This window comes from Pseudophryne corroboree, chromosome 1, assembly GCF_028390025.1.
Source record: "Pseudophryne corroboree isolate aPseCor3 chromosome 1, aPseCor3.hap2, whole genome shotgun sequence".
Classification (NCBI taxonomy): Eukaryota; Metazoa; Chordata; class Amphibia; order Anura; family Myobatrachidae; genus Pseudophryne; species Pseudophryne corroboree.
In genome coordinates, this window is record NC_086444.1 from 633,096,609 (window position 1) to 633,121,415 (window position 24,807).

The window sequence follows — 24,807 nt, forward strand, 5'->3', positions numbered from 1 at the left end:
CTTGTACTACTTCCAGTAAGCAATTGACTGTTCAACAGTCCTTTGCGAGGAAGATGAAATATCACAGCAGTCATCCTGCTGCAAAGCGGATAACTGAGGCCTTGACAACTATGTTGGTGTTAGACGTGCGTCCGGTATCCGCCGTTAGTTCACAGGGAACTAGACAATTTATTGAGGCAGTGTGCCCCCGTTACCAAATACCATCTAGGTTCCACTTCTCTAGGCAGGCGATACCGAGAATGTACACGGACGTCAGAAAAAGACTCACCAGTGTCCTAAAAAATGCAGTTGTACCCAATGTCCACTTAACCACGGACATGTGGACAAGTGGAGCAGGGCAGGGTCAGGACTATATGACTGTGACATCCCACTGGGTAGATGTATGGACTCCCGCCGCAAGAACAGCAGCGGCGGCACCAGTAGCAGCATCTCGCAAACGCCAACTCTTTCCTAGGCAGGCTACGCTTTGTATCACCGGTTTCCAGAATACGCACACAGCTGAAAACCTCTTACGGCAACTGAGGAAGATCATCGCGGAATGGCTTACCCCAATTGGACTCTCCTGTGGATTTGTGGCATCGGACAACGCCAGCAATATTGTGTGTGCATTAAATCTGGGCAAATTCCAGCACGTCCCATGTTTTGCACATACCTTGAATTTGGTGGTGCAGAATTTTTTAAAAAACGACAGGGGCGTGCAAGAGATGCTGTCGGTGGCCAGAAGAATTGCAGGACACTTTCGGCATACAGGCACCACGTACAGAAGACTGGAGCACCACCAAAAACTACTGAACCTGCCCTGCCATCATCTGAAGCAAGAAGTGGTAACGAGGTGGAATTCAACCCTCTATATGCTTCAGAGGTTGGAGGAGCAGCAAAAGGCCATTCAAGCCTATACAATTGAGCACGATATAGGAGGTGGAATGCACCTGTCTCAAGCGCAGTGGAGAATGATTTCAACGTTGTGCAAGGTTCTGATGCCCTTTGAACTTGCCACACGTGAAGTCAGTTCAGACACTGCCAGCCTGAGTCAGGTCATTCCCCTCATCAGGCTTTTGCAGAAGAAGCTGGAGACATTGAAGGAGGAGCTAACACGGAGCGATTCCGCTAGGCATGTGGGACTTGTGGATGGAGCCCTTAATTCGCTTAACAAGGATTGCTAATCTGTTGAAATCAGAGCACTACATTTTGGCCACCGTGCTCGATCCTAGATTTAAAGCCTACCTTGGATCTCTCTTTCCGGCAGACACAAGTCTGCTGGGGTTGAAAGACCTGCTGGTGAGAAAATTGTCAAGTCAAGCGGAACGCGACCTGTCAACATCTCCTCCTTCACATTCTCCCGCAACTGGGGGTGCGAGGAAAAGGCTCAGAATTCCGAGCCCACCCGCTGGCGGTGATGCAGGGCAGTCTGGAGCGACTGCTGATGCTGACATCTGGTCCGGACTGAAGGACCTGACAACGATTACGGACATGTCGTCTACTGTCACTGCATATGATTCTCTCAACATTGAAAGAATGGTGGAGGATTATATGAGTGACCGCATCCAAGTAGGCACGTCACACAGTCCGTACTTATACTGGCAGGAAAAAGAGGCAATTTGGAGGCCCTTGCACAAACTGGCTTTATTCTACCTAAGTTGCCCTCCCACAAGTGTGTACTCCGAAAGAGTGTTTAGTGCCGCCGCTCACCTTGTCAGCAATCGGCGTACGAGGTTACATCCAGAAAATGTGGAGAAGATGATGTTCATTAAAATGAATTATAATCAATTCCTCCGCGGAGACATTGACCAGCAGCAATTGCCTCCACAAAGTACACAGGGAGCTGAGATGGTGGATTCCAGTGGGGACGAATTGATAATCTGTGAGGAGGGGGATGTACACGGTGATATATCGGAGGATGATGATGAGGTGGACATCTTGCCTCTGTAGAGCCAGTTTGTGCAAGGAGAGATTAATTGCTTCTTTTTTGGGGGGGGTCCAAACCAACCCGTCATATCAGTCACAGTCGTGTGGCAGACCCTGTCACTGAAATGATGGGTTGGTTAAAGTGTGCATGTCCTGTTTTGTTTATACAACATAAGGGTGGGTGGGAGGGCCCAAGGACAATTCCATCTTGCACCTCTTTTTTCTTTTATTTTTCTTTGCGTCATGTGCTGTTTGGGGAGGGTTTTTTGGAAGGGCCATCCTGCGTGACACTGCAGTGCCACTCCTAGATGGGTCCGGTGTTTGTGTCGGCCACTAGGGTCGCTTATCTTACTCACACAGTCAGCTACCTCATTGCGCCTCTTTTTTTCTTTGCGTCATGTGCTGTTTGGGGAGGGTTTTTTGGAAGGGACATCCTGTGTGACACTGCAGTGCCACTCCTAGATGGGCCCGGTGTTTGTGTCGGCCACTAGGGTCGCTTATCTTACTCACACAGTCAGCTACCTCATTGCGCCTCTTTTTTTCTTTGCGTCATGTGCTGTTTGGGGAGGGTTTTTTGGAAGGGACATCCTGCGTGACACTGCAGTGCCACTCCTAGATGGGCCCGGTGTTTGTGTCGGCCACTAGGGTCGCTTATCTTACTCACACAGCTACCTCATTGCGCCTCTTTTTTTCTTTGCGTCATGTGCTGTTTGGGGAGGGTTTTTTGGAAGGGACATCCTGCGTGACACTGCAGTGCCACTCCTAGCGACCTCGGTGCAAATTTTAGGACTAAAAATAATATTGTGAGGTGTGAGGTATTCAGAATAGACTGAAAATGAGTGGAAATTATGTTTTTTGAGGTTAATAATACTTTGGGATCAAAATGACCCCCAAATTCTATGATTTAAGCTGTTTTTTAGGGTTTTTTGAAAAAAACACCCGAATCCAAAACACACCCGAATCCGACAAAAAAAATTCGGTGAGGTTTTGCCAAAACGCGGTCGAACCCAAAACACGGCCGCGGAACCGAACCCAAAACCAAAACACAAAACCCGAAAAATTTCCGGCGCTCATCTCTAAAATATACCCCAAGTATATAAGAAAATATACTTTTTTGGAGGTGTATATTTTCCATTTAGTATTGGGTGGTTGTAAGTCCACACCGATAAAGATGGCTAGTAGCAAACCAGATATGCATGTATCATAGCTAACCAACTGTCCACTACAACGCACCCAGGGGGTGATTCAGACCTCATCATAGATGTGCTAAATTTAGCACATTTATGATCAGTTTCTCTGACATGCAGGGGGACGCCCAGCGCAGGGCTAGTCCGCCCTGCATGTCATGCCCCCCTCTCCCCCGCTTTCGCACCCGACAAATTGTTTCCTACCTGCGCAGTCTAGCTGCGCTGGCAAGCGGCTACCTCACGCAGCCACCGTGGCCCGCCCCCGCAACGGTCTGGATGTGCCTACGTTGTCCTGACAGCGCCCCACCAGCAGCTTTCTAGCACCGTTGGCAGGCCCCCTCCCGCCCCACGACTGCCTCTGCCTGTCAATCAGGCAGAGGCGATCGCATCTCACTGGGCTTCACGGGGTGCGCACACGAAGTGCGCCTGCTGCGTGAGCGCACTCTCCAATGGGCTTCAGACTACCATCACTGCCGCTGTAGCGATCGAGTCTGAATTAGGCCCCCAGTTTAGATTTAATTTTCAGCCTGATGGCACAACATGTCTGTAAAAACAGACCCTATATTTCTGTGTACTGCTTTAGTATTGTCTTGTAATATCTTCTGTTGTTGTTTCAATGTGGGAATGAATGCAACTAATGTGTTGCTGTGGTTGTTTTTTGTAGGATTGATTGCCTTGGAAGGGCAGGAGAAACCAGACGACCTGGCACATCTGACAGCTCAACAAGATGCCAACCATACTGTGGAAAGTGAACACCAGCCAAAATCAATGCAATCACAAACATTACATCCTCCTAAAAATAAAAAAGTAAAAGAGCTTCCGATCAAATTGGAAAGAAATCAAGGTTCCTACAGTGATGGACAGGAATGGGCACCTACAGTCACTATGTCAACGCCAATACACAATTCATCAGTGGAGATTGATCCAGTCAACAGTACTAGCTCTCCTTTGCACATTACCAGTAGCTCAAAATTAACAGAAAATGGGAGAGCTATAGACGATGAGCACAGTAAGTCAGTTGATGAATCTTCCTATGGTGAAAACTCTGAAGTTATGGTGGGAAAAGTATACAAGAGTATAGATGGCGAAGACATTGAGGGGTTTTCTGGAGATTCAGTTATAAAAAATGAGGTATTAGTTAACCCGATTAAATCAGAAATATCCAATCCTGCTGACCCAGGATTGAGAGCCCAAGTTTCAGATGACTTCTTTTTCCCAACTGTAGAGCTTCCAAACACAGAACAGAAAACTGATGGCAGGTTGAATGGAAGTGTAAGTCTCTATGCCAATTTCCAGGAAAGGCAAGGCAAAGAGAGGAGTTTCTCGGAAAAGCTGGCTTTGTCTTTAATAGAAAGTAATTTGAATGCATCAGTCACAATGATTCCTGATACGGTCTTTAGAGAACAGGATCCTGATGCACTAAAGGTACAGGAACTTACAAATCATACATATATTCAAAATAAGACTCTGGAAACAATCCACAGAAATGTTCAGCCAGCAATTAAAACAATAAGTAACCTAAAAGAGTCAGAAAATGTTACTTCACCAGCTCCTTCATCACCACCAAAGACTGGAACCCCACCATCACTAATCCACAGAACCTTTACTGAGAAAGAAGAACAAACTGACATCTCTAACAACCAAGTACATGCCACTGATAAATTAGTACTTCAGAGTCAAACCATCCCAATGTTCGCTAAAAATGAAAAAGATAGTTCTAATGAAGCTTTGCACATATTTGGAGAAGATGATCAGATAGTAGAAGAGAGGACCACATCTGCAGGATATATCATTAAGTCATTTCTGGAAACTGACCATACTTCTGTTGCCAACTCAATTACTGCAAACTCCAATTTGGCGTCAGAAGCTGGGGTGGAAATTTCCAGTGGAACTTCAAGACCTCCTCTTCTTTTTAACTTGCATTTTCCAATAACATCTTCTACTGTAACTGAAAAGCAATCCTCTGTGGGACAACCAGGCAGCATGAATACTGATTTTGCAAAGATGGAGAACAAAACCCTGACACTAAGTTCAACAGACTCTTTGGAAAAAATGGGTTATGTAGGAGAAGACCATAGTCATGTAAAGGGGTCTTCAGTTCCAACAATCATTTCTGCATTGTTAAAGTCCATAGGAAAAAGTGTGATGAATGAAGGATTGTCATTGGAGAAGGATGAAGACCTTGGAAGTGGAGGAGAAGATAGTGCACAGTGGATATTTGAAGAAAACAGTGCAGAAGGTAATTACTGTATTCATTTAATTACATGTGAAAACAGATTATTATTATTATTATTATTATTATTATTATTACTACCACCACCAGTTTAGTCATTACTAGATTGACTAGACTAGACTAGTTGAGTAGGAGTTTGAATTTCCTGCTCCTGTTCCTCTCTATACCCACACTTTTGTGCCGTCAAAACCTTCTTTTATTATTTTTACTTTACTTGGCCTTAAACTTCACATGATTTCACATACATTTGTATAAGGGTTAGCACATGCCCAGTGACGCAGAGAGGTGAGGGAAGGTACAAATGACCTGGGCCCAGGTCTGAAGGAGGGGCCCAGGCCCACGCCTCCTTTGATTAGGCCATGCCCCCCCAAAAGTACCTGGACCCAGCTAGACTCTCTACTGCCCTGGCTGGGAGGCATGCCATGCTCCTGTGAGTGGGTGCTTCTCATGTGCTAGACACGCCCCCAGAGAGGTTTTGACATGTCCCCCGCATGCTGTGGTCACACCCCCTCCAGGGGGCGCAGGGGGGCCCAGAAAGTTGTTGTACTGGGGCCCAGGAATTCTCTTGCCAGCCCTGCACATGCCTAGCTAGCTAATAAGAAGGGAGACCAAAAAATAGGCATTTTATTGTAACTTGGGCTTCCAAGGGACATGTTGGGAGAAAAGCAACCCTCTGAAAAAAAAAAAAAAAAAAAGGTTTTGTTGTGTTAACTAGTTTATGACACATTAATACTGCACTCTTAGCCCCCCCATACACACACACACACACACACACACACACACACACACACACACACACACACACACACACACACACACACACACACACACACACCTTACCCTTGTTTTCAATACAACGTGGGGCAGTATAAATATGCATTGTCATATAGGAAATGAAACAAGATTTTAATTAGCAAGAAGGTTTACTTGGCAACAGACGTTCTAAGTAGATTTACTTAGCAACATACCTTGTAAACCAAAATCCTTAAAGATGCATTTCAACTAAAATATGTTGTAGTTTTGTCTTTTTAAACCTTTTTTTATTTTCAAATAGTTTTTTCATTTTTTTAAATTAAAGTTTACAACAATGAGATACAATGGCGTGCAGTGCAAAACAGCAAGATGCAGTGTCCATAGTAAACAGTGAAAGCATGAATTATATTGCAAACACTGTAAAACAATAAGTCATTGTTCCCCCTTCCTAGGGGCACCGGCCACTGGAGGGCACCACACCCCAGAATTCATCTAGCAAAAAACTGAAGGATGTCTCTTTATGCAGACTAGTAATGAATTTACAGATGGGGGGATGGCACAAAATAAGTAACATACAAATATATGTATGTCTGACTCTGTACGTGTATATATATATATATATATATATATATATGTATGTATATGCATACAATTACAGGGATGTAATCCGGCAGACGGGATATTGGCACATCTATCAGAATACTGATGCTGGAATCCCCACAGCCGGAATCCTGAATGTTAGTATGCAGGGGTGGGTTAGGTCTGTGGGGAGGTAGGGTAAGGGTAAGGGGTAGGGTTCATTCATTTTATTCAAAATGTTGGTATTATGGTGGTCGAGATGCTGCTGTCAGTATTCTGATGGTGGCATCCTGTACCCAACCCCAATTAAATATCCCCACTAGACCCCATACGCAGTATTTTACAGTATATAAAGAATAGATGGCACTCAAGGGCTTTTAAAGTGAAAGTATTTTGTGAACAAAGTCACAAAATGTTGTGACTTGTTTACAATATACTTTATCAATTTAAAAGTCCTTGAGTGTTGTCACTTTTTCTGTATATGTATAATGATGCAATTCACGGGAGGTGGTGGTGGCTTTGCAGGTTATGGGGCGCTAGGACGCTAGGATGTAGAGAGACCTTGCACCGGCCCTGCTTATGTGGTATAAAGTATTGAAAGTATTTGTGAATTGCGTCTTGATGGGCACCTGTAGGGTGACTATATAACTTTCTATATTAATTGTATAACTTTTTATAACTTTCCCATACGGAAAAGAAGCATCCATGTTGCTACTCCTTACCTCAATAGCATCTCTACCGAGTCCATTCTGAACAAGAAGCACAGTTGTCCCAAAATATGGACATCTAATAAAAAGTTCATTATATGCGCTCCATAACAAGTGGACTTTAATCCAGCATTAGTAAGCAAGTTCTAAAGCAATATTGAATAATGTAGGCAACAGGGGGCAATCCTGCTGGGTTCCGCACTTCACATGGATTTTCTCTCTGGTACATTAAGTAGGAGAGAGGTTATGTGATTGTTGTAAAATAATAGTGTTAGGTTGACAAAATCTAGCTTGAATGTTTTGGTCATGGTGAAGAGGTGGGTCCTCAGCACCATGTCAAATGCCTTAGGGGCATCCAACCCAAGAAGCATATTTGAGACATTGGCCTGTAGCACAAAGCATAGCACTAAAACAGTAGCAGTCCTTATTCCTTTAACAGTATGGCATCCATGAACAAAAGCTCACAACTGGACAGTAATCAATTGTGGTAAAATGCATTGCAACCTAGTTGTTATAATTTTAGCTAGGATTTTGAATTCAGTGTTTAGTCAATTGATAATGCAGTAGGAAGCTAGTTGATAAGGATTAGGGAGTATAGTAATATAGGCCTCAGTTAATGAAGGGGTAGAGTGGGGGGTTCAATTGGATCACCTGACATAATTCCACTAGGGCAGGAGTCACCAGGTTTTGTGAAAGTTCACAATAATCCATGGAAAAGCTGAGTGGACAAGGGGTATCACGGAAGGATAGAGCAGTGGCTAGAAAATCTTGCTTTTTTAAAAATAAAATTATTGTCCTATTTGGATTAACAGGAAAACTCAATAAAATGATTGAGGTTTGTTTAAAATTAAAAAAAAACTGAACACTGGGAACCAATTAACTTTTTTATTTCACAGTGTTTGTGTCTAGCAGTAAATAAATTAAACATTTGGATTCCACTACAGTATTCATATGTCCAGGTGACAAAGTTGCCATAGCAACCACGGCTTTTCTTTTTTCTTTCTGCCAATCAAGATGGGAGAATTTTGTAGCAGCATTCTGTTAATAAGGCCCAGTGAGGCCATTCCAAGTCTGTCATAAATTTAATAAGGACTGTGTTCTTCCTGTAAATATTCCCAAAATAACAGCTTCTATTTTATCCACAGAGGCATGACATTTGTGGTAGTGCCTGTAGCTTAAATAAATAAAGCAAGCACTAACAAATGTGACACCGCTGAGTGTCATATTTGTATTATGCCATGCCTTAAATATAATTGGTAGATGGTATTCAAGTTTCTTCTGGCTATAGGTAAAATCTATTTATTTCATAACTTCCTAAAATGTCTGGGAGCTGTAAGTAACTGAGGAGTCTATGTACATTACTAAAACTTGGAGAGAGATAAAGTAGATGGATATAGAAGGGTCTATATAGAGGGGTACAATATGGGCAACCAATGGAGAGACTGACAGGGAGGATCAGCAGATGATGAACGCAGAGCCGGATTAAGGCTCTGGGGGGACCGGGGCACTTCAGAGAGCGAGGCCCCTAATTAAAAGGCAGGCAGCTGAGTTATATATATATATATATATATATACACACACACACGCACATGTATACATGCATACACATATAAATACATATATACACACGCATATACAGTATATGTTTACATATACTGTATGTGCACACACAGATATATACACGGACACAGATATATATATATAGATATATAGATATATATATATATATATATATATAAAAAAAAAATATATATATATATATATACACACACACACACACACACATATATATATATAACATATACATATAACAAACATTTATGCACATATGTATAGACACAAACGTGAGCTATAATTATACAGCAAGCCTTACTTTTGCTGGCAGGCTGCTGTAGCACAGGAGACAGGAGAGTGAGTGTTCGTTCCTCTCCTTCTCCTCCAAACACCGCTCCGTACGGTGTTTGGAGAAGAACTGCACTACAGTCTCTCATACAGCCTGCGCGCTCAGACGGTGACTGAGCCGCAGGCTGTTACATTACACACTATTGGACAGCTGAGCCGTGGCTCAGCTGTCCTGTACTGATAGGCGGCGCCGGCGCCACGGCTCGAGTGTTAGGTTGCCAAACGGGAGCCGGGAATGCAGCGCAGCACCACAGATCGGTAAAAGCTCCGATCTGTGGCGGGGGGCCCTTTTAGGAAGGGGGGCCCGGGGTACGTACACCCCGCCCCCCCCCCCCCCCCCCCCCCCCTTAATCCGGCTCTGGATGAACGTCTTGCTGGGAAGATTAGCTTTGCAGCTGCATTCAAAATGAATTGCAGTGGTGAGGGTCTCTTTTCTTGTGAAGACCAGTAAAGAGACTATTGCAATAAACAATGCTGGAGATAATGAGAGCATGAATTGGAGTTATTGCAGTGTCTTCTGTAAGATATGGTAATACTTTGGATATGTTTTTTAGATGCATGTAACATGATTTAGAGACAGATTGAATGTGTGGGACAAAGGATAGTTCGGAGTCAAGAATGATACCTAGGCAGCGAGCTTGTGGTGTAGGCTAGATTGTTGAATTGTTAACAGTTATGGAGATATGAGGTTGGTAACTACTTTTGCTGACGGAAATATAATTAATTCTGTTTTGGAAATGTTGAGTTTGAGGTAGCAGTATAATTGCCTCTACTGTGCTGTCAAGGGTACTACTGTGTGGTGTAATGTGAATAATGGACACTACTGTGCCGTGTAATGTGAATTGGTACTATCCTGTGGCCACACCCCTTCCCCATATCAGTGCCTATTGTGGCAGATTCGGGCCACACAATTTCTGATGGCAGCCCTAATGGCAATACCAGCCATTCTGTAGTGGTAGTAGTTCTCTAGTTTTGGACTGACTACAGCTAAATATTTGGCAGCAGTGCCCAATACAATTGCCCAGCAAACCCAGCATACTGTGCACTTTCATTTAATTTATAGCGCCCATTTGGGCTACCATCAGAAACTGTGTTGCACAGTATAAAACAAAGGAGGTGGCAACCCTCCTCCCACCAAACCTTACAAGACATCATCAAAACTCTCCATATGCCCCTTCAGTGCTCATCAGACCTACCCACATGTCCCTAACGTGCATCAAACCCCCACATGTCAGCCGATCTCATATGGCGTTTATATGCCATGGGACTATTTGTTAACACTTAAAGATAGACTCCACCACCCTTCTGTATGTCACTGATTATCCCGGTGAGATGACTGTTGGAATATGTGAAGGTGATGTCACTATACCAACACATGAACTCTGCTATTGCTGGTATGGGTGGGATGGGAGTAGGCTCTCCCCACCAAATTTAGTGATTCATTTACGTGAGTCGCACACGTGGCTCCAGGTCACTGTGGGTCTCGGCCGTTGCCAAGCGACCAGGATGCCATGTCAGACCTGCTAGGCAACTGGGACTCAGAGTATCTGCAGTGTCTTCTGGTCCCAGCTTATACCTGTGGCTTGCATGAACTATTGTATACAACAATTGCGACTCAGTAGTTGCTGTGCTCTCCAAACATACCTCCCTTTCTATGAATATCTTCTGAGGTTGCAATGTGTAGCTTATGCTATCACTTACGTTATATATAATACCTGCATGTTACTCCCTGGACGTATTCTTATCACCATTTGTTTCATTGTCTTTGGAGAATCCTGTTATTACTTAAAATTAGTGATGAGCGGGTTCGGATCCTCGGGATCCGAACCCGCCCGAACGTCACCTTTTTTTTCACGGGTCCGAGCAACTCGGATCCTCCCGCCTTGCTCGGTTAACCCGAGCGCGCCCGAACGTCATCATCCCGCGGTCGGATTCTCACGAGATTCGTATTCTATATAAGGAGCCGCGCGTCACCGCCATTTTTCACTCGTGCATTGGAGATGATCGTTAGAGGACGTGGCTGGCGTCCTCTCAGTTTCTATGTTCAGTGGGCTGCAAATTGTGCTGCAAATATCTGTGCTCAGTGTGCTGCAAGTGCAAATATCTACGATCTCTGCCTGAAAAACGCTCCATATCTGACTGTGCTCAGTGTGCTGCAAATATCTGTGCTCAGTGTGCTAATTGCTTTATTGTGGGGACTGGGGACCAGCAGTATTATATAGTAGGAGGACAGTGCAGAGTTTTGCTGACCAGTGACCACCAGTATTATACGTTCTCTGCCTGAAAAACGCTCCATATCTGTGCTGCATTGTAGTATATAGTAGGAGGACAGTGCAGTATTTTGCTGACCACCAGTATAACTATATATATAGCAGTACGGTACAGTAGTCCACTGCTCTACCTACCTCTGTGTCGTCAAGTATACTATCCATGCATACCTGTGGTGCATTTCAGTTTTGCACAGTTTGCTGACCACCAGTATATACTATATAGCAGTACGGTACAGAAGGCCACTGCTCTACCTACCTCTGTGTCGTCAAGTATACTATCCATCCATACCTGTGGTGCATTTCAGTTTTGCACAGTTTGCTGACCACCAGTATAACTATATATATAGCAGTACGGTACAGTAGTCCACTGCTCTACCTACCTCTGTATCGTCAAGTATACTATCCATCCATTCCTGTGGTGCATTTCAGTTTTGCACAGTTTGCTGACCACCAGTATATACTATATAGCAGTACGGTACAGAAGGACACTGCTCTACCTACCTCTGTGTCGTCAAGTATACTATCCATCCATACCTGTGGTGCATTTCAGTTTTGCACAGTTTGCTGACCACCAGTATAACTATATATATAGCAGTACGGTACAGTAGTCCACTGCTCTACCTACCTCTGTGTCGTCAAGTATACTATCCATCCATACCTGTGGTGCATTTCAGTTTTGCGCAGAATATAGAGTTGAAGGCCATTGCTATTGATATATTACTGGCATATAATTCCACACATTAAAAAATGGAGAACAAAAATGTGGAGGGTAAAATAGGGAAAGATCAAGATCCACTTCCACCTCGTGCTGAAGCTGCTGCCACTAGTCATGGCCGAGACGATGAAATGCCATCAACGTCGTCTGCCAAGGCCGATGCCCAATGTCATAGTAGAGAGCATGTAAAATCCAAAAAATAAAGCTCAGTAAAATGACCCAAAAATCTAAATCAAAATCGTCTGAGGAGAAGCGTAAACTTGCCAATGTGCGATTTACGACACGGAGTGGCAAGGAACGGCTGAGGCCCTGGCCTATGTTCAAGGCTAGTGGTTCAGGTTCAGCTTCACCTGAGGATGGAAGCACTCATCCTCCTGCTAGAAAACTTAAAAGAGTTAAGATGGCAAAAGCACAGCAAAGAACTGTGCATTCTTCTAAATCACAAATCCCCAAGGAGAGTCCAATTGTGTCGGTTGCGATGCATGACCTTCCCAACACTGGACGGGAAGAGGTTGCGCCTTCCACCATTTGCACGCCCCCTGCAAGTGCTGGAAGGAGCACCCGCAGTCCAGTTCCTGATAGTCAAATTGAAGATGTCACTGTTGAAGTACACCAGGATGAGGATATGGGTGTTGCTGGCGCTGGGGAGGAAATTGACAAGGAGGATTCTGATGGTGAGGAGGTTTGTTTAAGTCAGGCACCCGGGGAGACACCTGTTGTCCGTGGGACGAATATGGCCATTGACATGCCTGGTCAAAATACAAAAAAAAAATCACCTCTTCGGTGTGGAATTATTTCAACAAAAATGCGGACAACTGGTGTCAAGCCATGTGTTGCCTTTGTCAAGTTGTAATAAGTAGGGGTAAGGACGTTAACCACCTAGGAACATCCTCCCTTATACGTCACCTGGACCGCATTCATCAGAAGTCAGTGACAAGTTCAAAAACTTTGGATGACAGCAGAAGCAGTCCACTGACCACTAAATCCCTTCCTCTTGTAACCAAGCTCCTGCAAACCACACCACCAACTCCCTCAGTGTCAATTTCCTCCTTAGACAGGAAAGCCAATAGTCCTGCAGGCCATGTCACTGTCAAGTCTGACGAGTCCTCTCCTGCCTGGGATTCCTCCGATGCATCCTTGAGTGTAATGCCTACTGCTGCTGGCGCTGCTGTTGTTGCTGCTGGGAGTCGATCGTCATCCCAGAGGGGAAGTCGAAAAACCACTTGTACTACTTCCAGTAAGCAATTGACTGTCCAACAGTCCTTTGCGAGGAAGATGAAATATCACAGCAGTCATCCTGCTGCAAAGCGGATAACTCAGGCCTTGGCAGCCTGGATGGTGAGAAACGTGTTTCCGGTATCCACCGTTAATTCATAGGGAACTAGAGACTTGATGTTATGCACACCAGTGCCAGCAGGAATGTACTGGTGTCTGAACGGTGAGGGATGCAAAACAAATGAACTCACAGACAGACTGGGGAATATGACATTACATACACAGAAGGTGATAGGGTAACAAAATAAACACAAAGTGAACAGAGAAGCCCAAAGGCTAAGAAACTGGGTGTCTCCCTAGTATTAGGAATGCTCAGATGGAAAGAAGCGAGATGTAGTGATTTAATACGTAGAGAACCCGAAATGCTGTTGCTAAGGGCAACAGCAAAACCCTAAAGGGTTACTAACGGGTGTGGCAGTAAACTCCTTGGTCAGAGATGGAATAATAGACACAAGGAGAGTCTCCACAATCCTAGTCCTCACTTGCAGTGCACTGGTTCACCTTACTGCAACTAAACTGACACCTGAACACCTTGCACAGTGAGAAAGGATTTTGGCAGGCAAGTCTGAGAATACAGCCGCAAACCTGCTAGGTTCACAGAGTAGCAAAAGAACCCCAGCAGGTTAAACGACTGACTCCAGTCTTACTGCTAGGTCTGGATTGGCAGAGTGTAATACCAAATCCCAAGGCCTATTTGCAGTAAGCAACAAACAAATACAAAGTTTACACAGTACTAGCTAGCTTTCAGGAACTGACTAACCAACAAAGATTCAGCAGCATCTGCCTAACCTGAGAAGAGGGTTTATATAGCAGGTGCTGTCCACGCCCCACTCAGACCTCACAGACTGTGAGCACAAAAACCAGCACCGGATCCCCTGCCGTGCACAGAGCCTGTAACCACTGCACAGCAAAAGACCCGAACCGGAGTATCAGCTGCGCTCAGGTTACTCCGCTAGCACTTGTCTCCCGGTTGCCATGACGACGTGGCAGCACAGAGCAGGAGACCATAACAGTACCCCCCCTCTGACGAGGGGTCAAAGAACCCCTACCACCGGGTTTATCGGGGAACTGCGAGAAGAAAGGCCGTAACAGTCTGGGGGCATGAAGATCACAACTGCGCACCCACGACCGCTCCTCCGGGCCATACCCCTTCCAGTGCACCAAAAATGACAGCCGACCCCGAACCATCTTGGAGTCAAGAATCCTTTCAACAACAAACTCCCTCTGGCCACGTATCAGAAGAGGGGAAGGTCTTCCACTGGAAGAAGGATTACTAATCGCCCGTTTTAAAAGGGAACAATGAAATGTTTTATTGATACCCAAAGAACGGGGTAGATCTAACTGAAATGCCACCGGATTGATAACCCTAGTGATCTTATAAGGACCGATGAACCGGGGGCCTAACTTATGAAATGGCTGTCTCAACTTCAAATTCTTGGTAGACAACCAGACGAAGTCTCCTAATTTGAAGCTGCAGGGTCTTTTCCGCTTATCAAAAACCCTTTTGGTCACTAATGACACAGACACAAGGGCTTTCTTCACTTTCCTCCAAATACCTCTAAGGATCGAAACCACAGAGGAACCACCAGGCGTGGAGTCCAGGGGGTCAAAAGAATTGGCCTTAGGATGATGCCCATACACACAAAGGAAGGGAGAGATCCCTGTAGCAGAGTGAGCCGCGTTGTTATAGGCAAACTCCGCCATGGACAGATGAGCCACCCAGTCAGTCTGACACTTGGAGACATAACACCTGAGGAACTGCTCCAAGAACTGGTTCACCCTTTCAGTCTGCCCATTAGACTGCGGATGGTAGCCTGACGACAAGCTGACAGAAATCTGGAGATCGGAACAAAATGCCCTCCAGAATTTGGCCACAAACTGGGATCCGCGGTCAGAGACCACATCAAGTGGCAACCCGTGGAGGTGCACAACATGCAGCATAAATAATTCAGACAGGCGTCTGGCCGATGGCAGCCCAACCAATGGAACGAAGTGCGCCATCTTCGAAAACCTGTCAACGACAACCCAGATGGCTGTCATCCCCGAGGATTTGGGCAAGTCCACCACAAAATCCATTGAAATGTGGGTCCATGGCTTAGATGGAATAGAGAGTGGATGTAATGGGCCAACAGGAACCCCTCTAGGAGTCTTATTTCGGGCACAGATGTCACATGCCCGAACCCACTGATCCACATCCCTAGCCACCGAGGGCCACCACACCGCCCTAGATAGCAACTCCCGAGTTCTGGCAATACCCGGGTGACCTGCCGACTTCTTGGCATGGAATTCCAGGAACACTCGCTGTCTTAACCTTGGAGGCACAAACAAAAGACCTACCGGAAGGTTTGGAGGAGCCTGCTCCTGTGCTCTAAGGACTAATGACAAGAGGTCCTGGGTAATGCCCACTTTAATACATGATGGGGACACAATGGGCAATGGCTCCTCGGTGGACTCCTGGATTGGAGCAAAACTCCGCGAGAGCGCATCAGCCTTGATGTTTTTTGACCCAGGGCGATATGTTATCAAAAAATTAAAGCGAGCAAAAAACAAAGCCCATCGTGCCTGCCTGGCATTGAGGCGCTTCGCTGACTCTAAATATGCCAAATTCTTATGGTCGGTGAGAATTGAGACCACAAACTTAGCCCCCTCAAGCCAGTGTCTCCACTCCTCGAGTGCATCCTTAATAGCCAACAATTCCCGGTTACCCACGTCATAATTCATCTCGGCAGGCGAAAATTTACGGGAAAAGTAAGCACAGGGATGAAGGCGATTATCAGACACCCCCATCTGAGAGAGCACTGCCCCAATACCCATCTCAGAGGCATCCACCTCCACCACAAAAGGACGCTCTGGATCTGGGTGTCGCAGCACCTTGGCCGAGACAAATGCCCTTTTGAGACGGGCAAAAGCCGCTTTGGCCTCACAAGACCAGTGAGCAACATCCGCCCCTTTCTTAGTGAGTGCCACCAAGGGCGCCACTATAGATGAAAATCCAGTGATAAATCGTCTATAAAAATTCGCGAAGCCCAGAAAACGCTGAAGCGCCTTCAAACTAGTGGGCTGCACCCAATCCAGGACTGCCTGTACCTTGGAACCCTCCATTTGGAAACCTTCTGGGGAGATAATATATCCTAGAAATGCGATTTGCTGAACTTCAAATTCGCACTTCTCCAGCTTCGCCCCAAGCCGGTGGTCTCTGAGTTTCTGGAGGACTAAGCGTACATGCTTCCGATGTTCCTCCAGGGAATGGGAGAAGATTAGGATGTCATCTAAGTATACAACTAAGAATCTATCCAAATATTCCCTGAGCACATCGTTCATGAAGTCCTGGAAGACTGCCGGGGCATTACAGAGCCCAAAAGGCATCACCAAATATTCATAATGCCCTGAGTGGGTATTAAAGGCAGTCTTCCATTTATCCCCCACTCTAATTCGGATTAGATTGTACGCACCGCGTAGGTCAATCTTAGAAAAAATGGTGGCAATACGAAGCTGGTCAAACAAGACCGAAATGAGAGGCAGTGGGTATGAGTTTTTAATCGTGATACGGTTCAATTCCCTGAAGTCGATGCAGGGTCGCAACGAACCGTCCTTTTTACCCACGAAGAAGAACCCCGACCCAACTGGAGACTGTGAAGGTCTGATAAATCCCTTAGCCAAGTTTTCCTGAATGTACTCTGCCATAGCCTGAGTCTCAGGACGTGACAGGGAGTACAACCTGCTCTTGGGAAGCTTAGCATTCGGCAACAAATCAATGGCACAGTCATAGGGGCGATGGGGAGGAAGTACCTCTGCAACTCTTTTGGAGAACACGTCCGCAAAATCTGCATAACATCCTGGCAATCCTGGCAAACTTAGCTGCGAAAGCCTGACTGGAAGGCTCAAGCAACTCCTGAAAGAATCAGTACCCCAACTAAGAATCTCCCCAGAGACCCAGTCAAATTGAGGATTGTGGGCCCTTAACCAGGGTAACCCCAACACCAATGGGGCAAAAGTACAGACAGTCACATAAAAGGACAATTTTTCAGAGTGTGTGGCTCCAATAAACAAAGAAATCTGGCTAGTGCAAGAGGTAATTTTACCCTGGGATAATGGTTCCCCGTTTAACCCACAAATCTCAATTTCCGATGCCAAGGGTACTAAGGGAACAGAGTGTTTCAGGGCGAATTGGCGGTCCATAAAAACCCCGTCGGCCCCACTGTCCACAAAGGCCTCAGTCTTGACAGTTTGACCGAGGATCTTCAAGGTCATCGGAATGATAAAAGTCTTCTTGGGAAATTCCGACTTCTGACCTGACAGGATATTTCCCATCACCCTCAGGTCCTGAAGTTTTCCGGCTTTTCTAGGCATGATACTACCACATGACCTTTATTCCCACAGTACAAACATAACCCCTGCTGTCTCCTCCGCGTCTTCTCACGCGAGGAGAGGCGGGTAGCCCCAATCTGCATAGGCTCCTCGGAAAATTCCTCAGAATCTGAGGTTCCCTTGGGAAAGAAGGAAACCTCGGTCTCCCTTTCAAGCCTGCGCTCTCTCAGCCGTCTATCCACCCGAATGGATAACTGCATGAGCTGATCCAAGCTATCAGGCAAGGGATATTGTACCAGTTGGTCTTTTAACTGGTTAGAAAGACCTCTTCGGTACTGGTGTCTCAGGGCTGGGTCATTCCACTGGGTATCATGGGCCAACCTCCGAAACTCCGTACAATAAACCTCAACTGGCCTTCGCCCTTGCTTAAGGATCGAAATCTGAGCCTCGGCTGAGGCCGTCTTGTCAGGGTCATCATACAACATGCCCAGTGCCGTAAAAAAAGCATCAACACTTTTAAGCAACGGACAGTCAGGCTGCAACCCATATGCCCAGACCTGTGGGTCTCCTTGTAGCAAGGAAATCACTATGCCCACCCGCTGAATCTCCGACCCAGAAGACTGAGGCCTAAGCTGGAAATATAGCTTGCAGCTCTCCTTGAAACAAAAGAACTGCGAGCGATCTCCAGAAAAACGATCCGGGAGATTTACTTTCGGCTCCTTAACCCCTGAAGGTACTGCTGCTGCGGGAGCTCCGCCAGCGGCCTGCGAGGTGTGCATTTTAATGGACAAATCATTAAATTGTTGAGTCAGGACCTGCACCTGATCGACCACCTGTTGCAAAGTATTTTGAGGGGTATGCTCCATATTCCCACAAAATTTCAACAGGAGTATTAGGCTGCTGAATATGTTATGCACACCAGTGCCAGCAGGAATGTACTGGTGTCTGAACGGTGAGGGATGCAAAACAAATGAACTCACAGACAGACTGGGGAATATGACATTACATACATAGAAGGTGATAGGGTAACAAAATAAACACAAAGTGAACAGAGAAGCCCAAAGGCTAAGAAACTGGGTGTCTCCCTAGTATTAGGAATGCTCAGATGGAAAGAAGCGAGATGTAGTGATTTAATACGTAGAGAACCCGAAATGCTGTTGCTAAGGGCAACAGCAAAACCCTAAAGGGTTACCAACGGGTGTGGCAGTAAACTCCTTGGTCAGAGATGGAATAATAGACACAAGGAGAGTCTCCACAATCCTAGTCCTCACTTGCAGTGCACTGGTTCAGCTTACTGCCACTAAACTGACACCTGAACACCTTGCACAGTGAGAAAGGATTTTGGCAGGCAAGTCTGAGAATACAGCCGCAAACCTGCTAGGTTCACAGAGTAGCAAAAGAACCCCAGCAGGTTAAACGACTGACTCCAGTCTTACTGCTAGGTCTGGATTGGCAGAGTGTAATACCAAATCCCAAGGCCTATTTGCAGTAAGCAACAAACAAATACAAAGTTTACACAGTACTAGCTAGCTTTCAGGAACTGACTAACCAACAAAGATTCAGCAGCATCTGCCTAACCTGAGAAGAGGGTTTATATAGCAGGTGCTGTCCACGCCCCACTCAGACCTCACAGACTGTGAGCACAAAAACCAGCACCGGATCCCCTGCCGTGCACAGAGCCTGTAACCACTGCACAGCAAAAGACCCGAACCGGAGTATCAGCTACGCTCAGGTTACTCCGCTAGCACTTGTCTCCCGGTTGCCATGACGACGTGGCAGCACAGAGCAGGAGACCCTAACACTTGATTGAGGTACTGTGTCCCCGGTACCAAATACCATCTAGGTTCCATTTCTCTAGGCAGGCGATACCGAAAGTGTACACAGACGTCAGAAAAAGAGTCACCAGTGTCCTAAAAAATGAAGTTGTACCCAATGTCCACTTGACCACGGACATGTGGACAAGTGGAGCAGGGCAGACTCAGGACTATATGACTGTGACAGCCCACTGGGTAGATGTATTGCCTCCCGCAGCAAGAACAGCAGCGGCGGCACCAGTAGCAGCATCTTGCAAACGCCAACTCGTTCCTAGGCAGGCTACGCTTTGTATCACTGCTTTCCATAAGAGGCACACAGCTGACAACCTATTAGGGAAACTGAGGAACATCATCGCAGAATGGCTTACCCCAATTGGACTCTCCTGGGGATTTGTGACATCGGACAACACCACCAATATTGTGCGTGCATTACATCTGGGCAAATTCCAGCACGTCCCAGGGGCATGCAAGACAGGGGCATGCAAGAGATGCTGTCGGTGGCCCGAAGAATTGCGGGCCACTTTCGGCATTCAGCCACCGCGTGCCGAAGACTGGAGCACCAGCAAACAGTCCTGAACCTGCCCTGTCATCATCTGAAGCAAGAGGTGGTAACGAGGTGGAATTCAACCCTCTATATGCTTCAGAGGATGGAGGAGCAGCAAAAGGCCATTCAAGCCTATACATCTGCCTACGAGATAGTCAAAGGAGGGGGAATGCACCTGACTCAAGCGCAGTGGAGAATGATTTCAATGTTGTGCAAGGTTCTGCAACCCTTTGAACTTGCCACACGTGAAGTCAGTTCAGACACTGCCAGCCTGAGTCAGGTCATTCCCCTCATCAGGCTTTTGCAGAAGAAGTTGGAGACATTGAAGGAGGAGCTAAAACAGAGCGATTCCACTAGGCATGTGGGACTTGTGGATGGAGCCCTTAATTCGCTTAACCAGGATTCACGGGTGGTCAATCTGTTGAAATCAGAGCACTACATTTTGGCCACCGTGCTCGATCCTAGATTTAAAACCTACGTTGTATCTCTCTTTCCGGCAGACACAAGTCTGCAGAGGTTCAAAGACCTGCTGGTGAGAAAATTGGCAAGTCAAGCGGAACGTGACCCGTCAACAGATCCTCCTTCGCATTCTCCCGCAACTGGGGCTGCGAGAAAAAGGCTAAGAATTCCGAGCCCACTCGTTGGCGGTGATGCAGGGCAGTCTGAAGCGAGTGCTGACATCTGGTCCAGACTGAAGGACCTGCCAACGATTACTGACATGTCGTCTACTGTCACTGCATATGATTCTGTCACCATTGAAAGAATGGTGTAGGATTATATGAGTGACCGCATCCAAGTAGGCACGTCAGACAGTCCGTACGTATACTGGCAGGAAAAAGAGGCAATTTGGAGGCCCTTGCACAAACTGGCTTTATTTTACCTAAGTTGCCCCCCCCCCCCTCCAGTGTGTACTCCGAAAGAGTGTTTAGTGCAGCCGCTCATCTTGTCAGCAATCGGCGTACGAGGTTACTTCCAGAAAATGTGGAGAAGATGATGTTCATCAAAATGAATTATAATCAATTCCTCCATGGAGACATTCACCAGCAATTGCCTCCAGAAAGTACACAGGGACCTGAGATGGTGGATTCCAGTGGGGACGAATTAATAATCTGTGAGGAGGGGGATGTATACAGTGAAAGGGGTCAGGAATCGGACGATGAGGAGGAGGTGGACATCTTGCCTCTGTAGAGCCAGTTTGTGCAAGGAGAGATTGCTTCTTTTTTGGTGGGGGCCCAAACCAACCAGTCATTTCAGTCACAATTGTGTGGCAGACCCTGTCGCTGAAATGATGGGTTTGTTAAAGTGTGCATGTCGTGTTTATACAACATAAGGGTGGGTGGGAGGGCCCAAGGACAATTCCATCTTGCACCTCTTTTTTCTTTCATTTTTCTTTGCATCATGTGCTGTTTGGGGACTATTTTTTTAAGTGCCATCCTGCCTGACACTGCAGTGCCACTCCTAGATGGGCCAGGTGTTCGTGTCGGCCACTTGTGTCGCTTAGCTTAGCCATCCAGCGACCTTGGTGCACCTCTTTTTTTCTATGCATCATGTGCTGTTTGGGGACTATTTTTTAAATCTGCCATCCTGTCTGACACTGCAGTGCCACTCCTAGATGGGCCAGGTGTTTGTGTCGGCCACTTGGGTCGCTTAGCTTAGTCACACAGCTACCTCATTGCGCCTTTTTTTTTCTTTGCATCATGTGCTGTTTGGGGACTATTTTTTAAATCTGCCATCCTGCCTGACACTGCAGTGCCACTCCTAGACGGGCCAGGTGTTTGTGTCGGCCACTTGGGTCACTTAGCTTAGCCATCCAGCGACCTTGGTGCACCTCTTTTTTTCTTTGCACCATTTGCTGTTTGGGGACTATTTTTTAAATCTGCCATCCTGTCTGACACTGCAGTGCCACTCCTAGATGGGCCAGGTGTTTGTGTCGGCCACTTGGGTCGCTTAGCTTAGTCACACAGCTACCTCATTGCGCTTCTTTTTTTCTTTGCATCATGTGCTGTTTGGGGACTATTTTTTTGAAGTGCCATCCTGCCTAACACTGCAGTGCCTTTCCTAGATTGGCCAGGTGTTTGTGTCGGCCACTTGGGTCACTTAGCTTAGCCATCCAGCGATCTTGGTGCACCTCTTTTTTTCTTTGCATCATGTGCTGTTTGGGGACTATTTTTTAATCTGCCATCCTGTCTGACACTGCAGTGCCACTCCTAGATGGGCCAGGTGTTTGTGTCGGCCACTTGGGTCGCTTAGCTTAGTCACACAGCTACCTCATTGCGCCTCTTTTTTTCTTTGCATCATGTGCTATTTGGGGACTATTTTTTTGAAGTGCCATCCTGTCTGACACTGCAGTGCCACTCCTAGATGGGCCAGGTGTTTGTGTCGGCCACTTGGGTCGCTTTGCTTAGTCATCCAGCGACCTCGGTGCAAATTTTAGGACTAAAAATAATGGCCCTCATTCCGAGTTGTTCGCTCGCAAGGCGAATGTAGCAGAGTTACACACGCTAAGCCGCCGCCTACTGGGAGTGAATCTTAGCTTCTTAAAATTGCGACCGACGTACGCGCAATATTGCGATTACAAACGAGTTAGCAGTTTCAGAGTAGCTCCAGACTTACTCTGCCTGTGCGATCATTTCAGTGCTTGTCGTTCCTGGTTGACGTCACAAACACACCCAGCGTTCGCCCAGGCACTCCCACCGTTTCCCCGGCCACTCCTGCGTTTTTTCCGGAAACGGTAGCGTTTTCAGCCACACGCCCCTGAAACGCCATGTATCCGCCCAGTAACACCCATTTCCTGTCAATCACATTACGATCGCCGGAGCGAAGAAAAAGCCGTGAGTAAAAATACTTTCTTCATAGTAAAGTTACTTGGCGCAGTCGCAGTGCGAACATTGCGCATGCGTACTAAGCGGATTTTCACTGCGATGCGATGAAAAATACCGAGCGAACAACTCGGAATGAGGGCCAATATTGTGAGGTGTGAGGTGTTCAGAATAGACTGAAAATGAGTGGAAATTATGGTTATTGAGGTTAATAATACTATGGAATCAAAATGACCCCCAAAATCTATGATTTAAGCTGTTTTTGAGGGTTTTTTTGTAAAAAAAACACCTGAATCCAAAACAGACCCGAATCCGACAAAAAAATTTCAGGGAGGTTTTGCCAAAACGCGTCCAAATCCAAAACACGGCCGCGGAACCGAATCCAAAACCAAAGCACAAAACCCGAAAAATTTCCGGTGCACATCACTACTTAAAATGCATTAGAATTATCTTTCTGCCGTATTAGAATTATCCTGCATTACTTCTCCAGCTATATCCTGCGATCAGCTGCCGGTTCTATAAGTCCCTACTGCCTGGAGGTTTAAGACCTGGAAGCAACCTAAGTAGCAGGGTGTGTATAAAACACTAAGGGAACAATTGCCAGTTGTTATAAGCAGAAGATTATTCCTAGTGGCTCAAGTCTTATGTAATTGTGCAGGAGTTTCATAACACCTATCCATCATTTTCAAAACATATTTTCCAGGCACATAAACAGCACCTTTGACTACCTGTAGTCCCCAGTACCATTGCCCACCTATTTTGCTGAGCAATTGCCAGTACTAATCATCCCATCTTAGCAAAACTGCAAACTCGGGGGGTCATTCCGAGTTGTTCGCTCGCAAGCTGCTTTTAGCAGCATTACACACGCTAAGTCGCCGCCTACTGGGAGTGAATCTTAGCTTATCAAAATTGGGAACTAAAGATGAGCAAAATAGCGAATAGACACCTCTTAGCAGTTTCTGAGTAGCTCCAGACTTACTCGGCATCTGCGATCAGTTCAGTGCTTGTCGTTCCTGGTTTGACGGCACAAACACACCCAGCGTTCGCCCAGACACTCCTCCGTTTCTCCAGCCACTTCTGCGTTTCTCCCAGAAACGGTAGCGTTTTTTCGCACACACCCATAAAACGGACAGTTTCCGCCCAGAAACACCCACTTCCTGTCAATCACATTACGATCACCAGAACGAAGAAAAAACCTCGTAATGCCGTGAGTAAAATACCTAACTGCATAGCAAATTTACTTGGCGCAGTCGCACTGTGGACATTGCGCATGCGCATTAGCGACTAATCGCTCCGTTGCGAGAAAAAAATACAGAGCGAACAACTCGGAATGACCCCCTCAGTCTTTAGTTGTGAATGAATAGCCAGCAACCACTAATAGTGACTGTTGGTTTTCAATGAAGCTTTACAGTATACTGCACATAACAGTTGCTGTCAGCCGCTGCATGACTGAGCGGTATAAGCTGCAGATATGCAGCATGTTTGTAATATAATTGTAGTACAAGCATGCAGTAGGTCATATGTATAACTACTATACTTTTAGTTGTCATTATACAAGTTCATGTTATTGTCATCATTCCCAACAATGCATTTTATTGCTACCTATTTTTCATTTGTCTCTGTATTTTATAACCCAACTCCCTCACCATCAATTAGTTTCTTTCCTTTTTTCAGCTGTTGTTCATCACTGTCTGTGTCACAAATACTCTGTGTCCACACTTCACCCACTTTAGGGCCCCACACACTGGGTAATGTTAGCACCAATTATTTTTGCCTACACACTTGCCAATAACGAT

General features: G+C 46.1%; 1 protein-coding gene across 1 annotated transcript in view; it reads left to right on the forward strand.

The window, feature by feature from the left end:
* Positions 1 to 24,807, forward strand: part of NCAN (neurocan) — a 325,807-nt gene that overhangs the window by 249,728 nt on the left and 51,272 nt on the right. Inside the window, exon 8 of the mRNA XM_063954781.1 lies at positions 3,757 to 5,331. Coding sequence (XP_063810851.1) covers positions 3,757 to 5,331 — 1,575 coding nt within the window. The remainder of the gene's footprint in view (positions 1 to 3,756; positions 5,332 to 24,807) is intronic.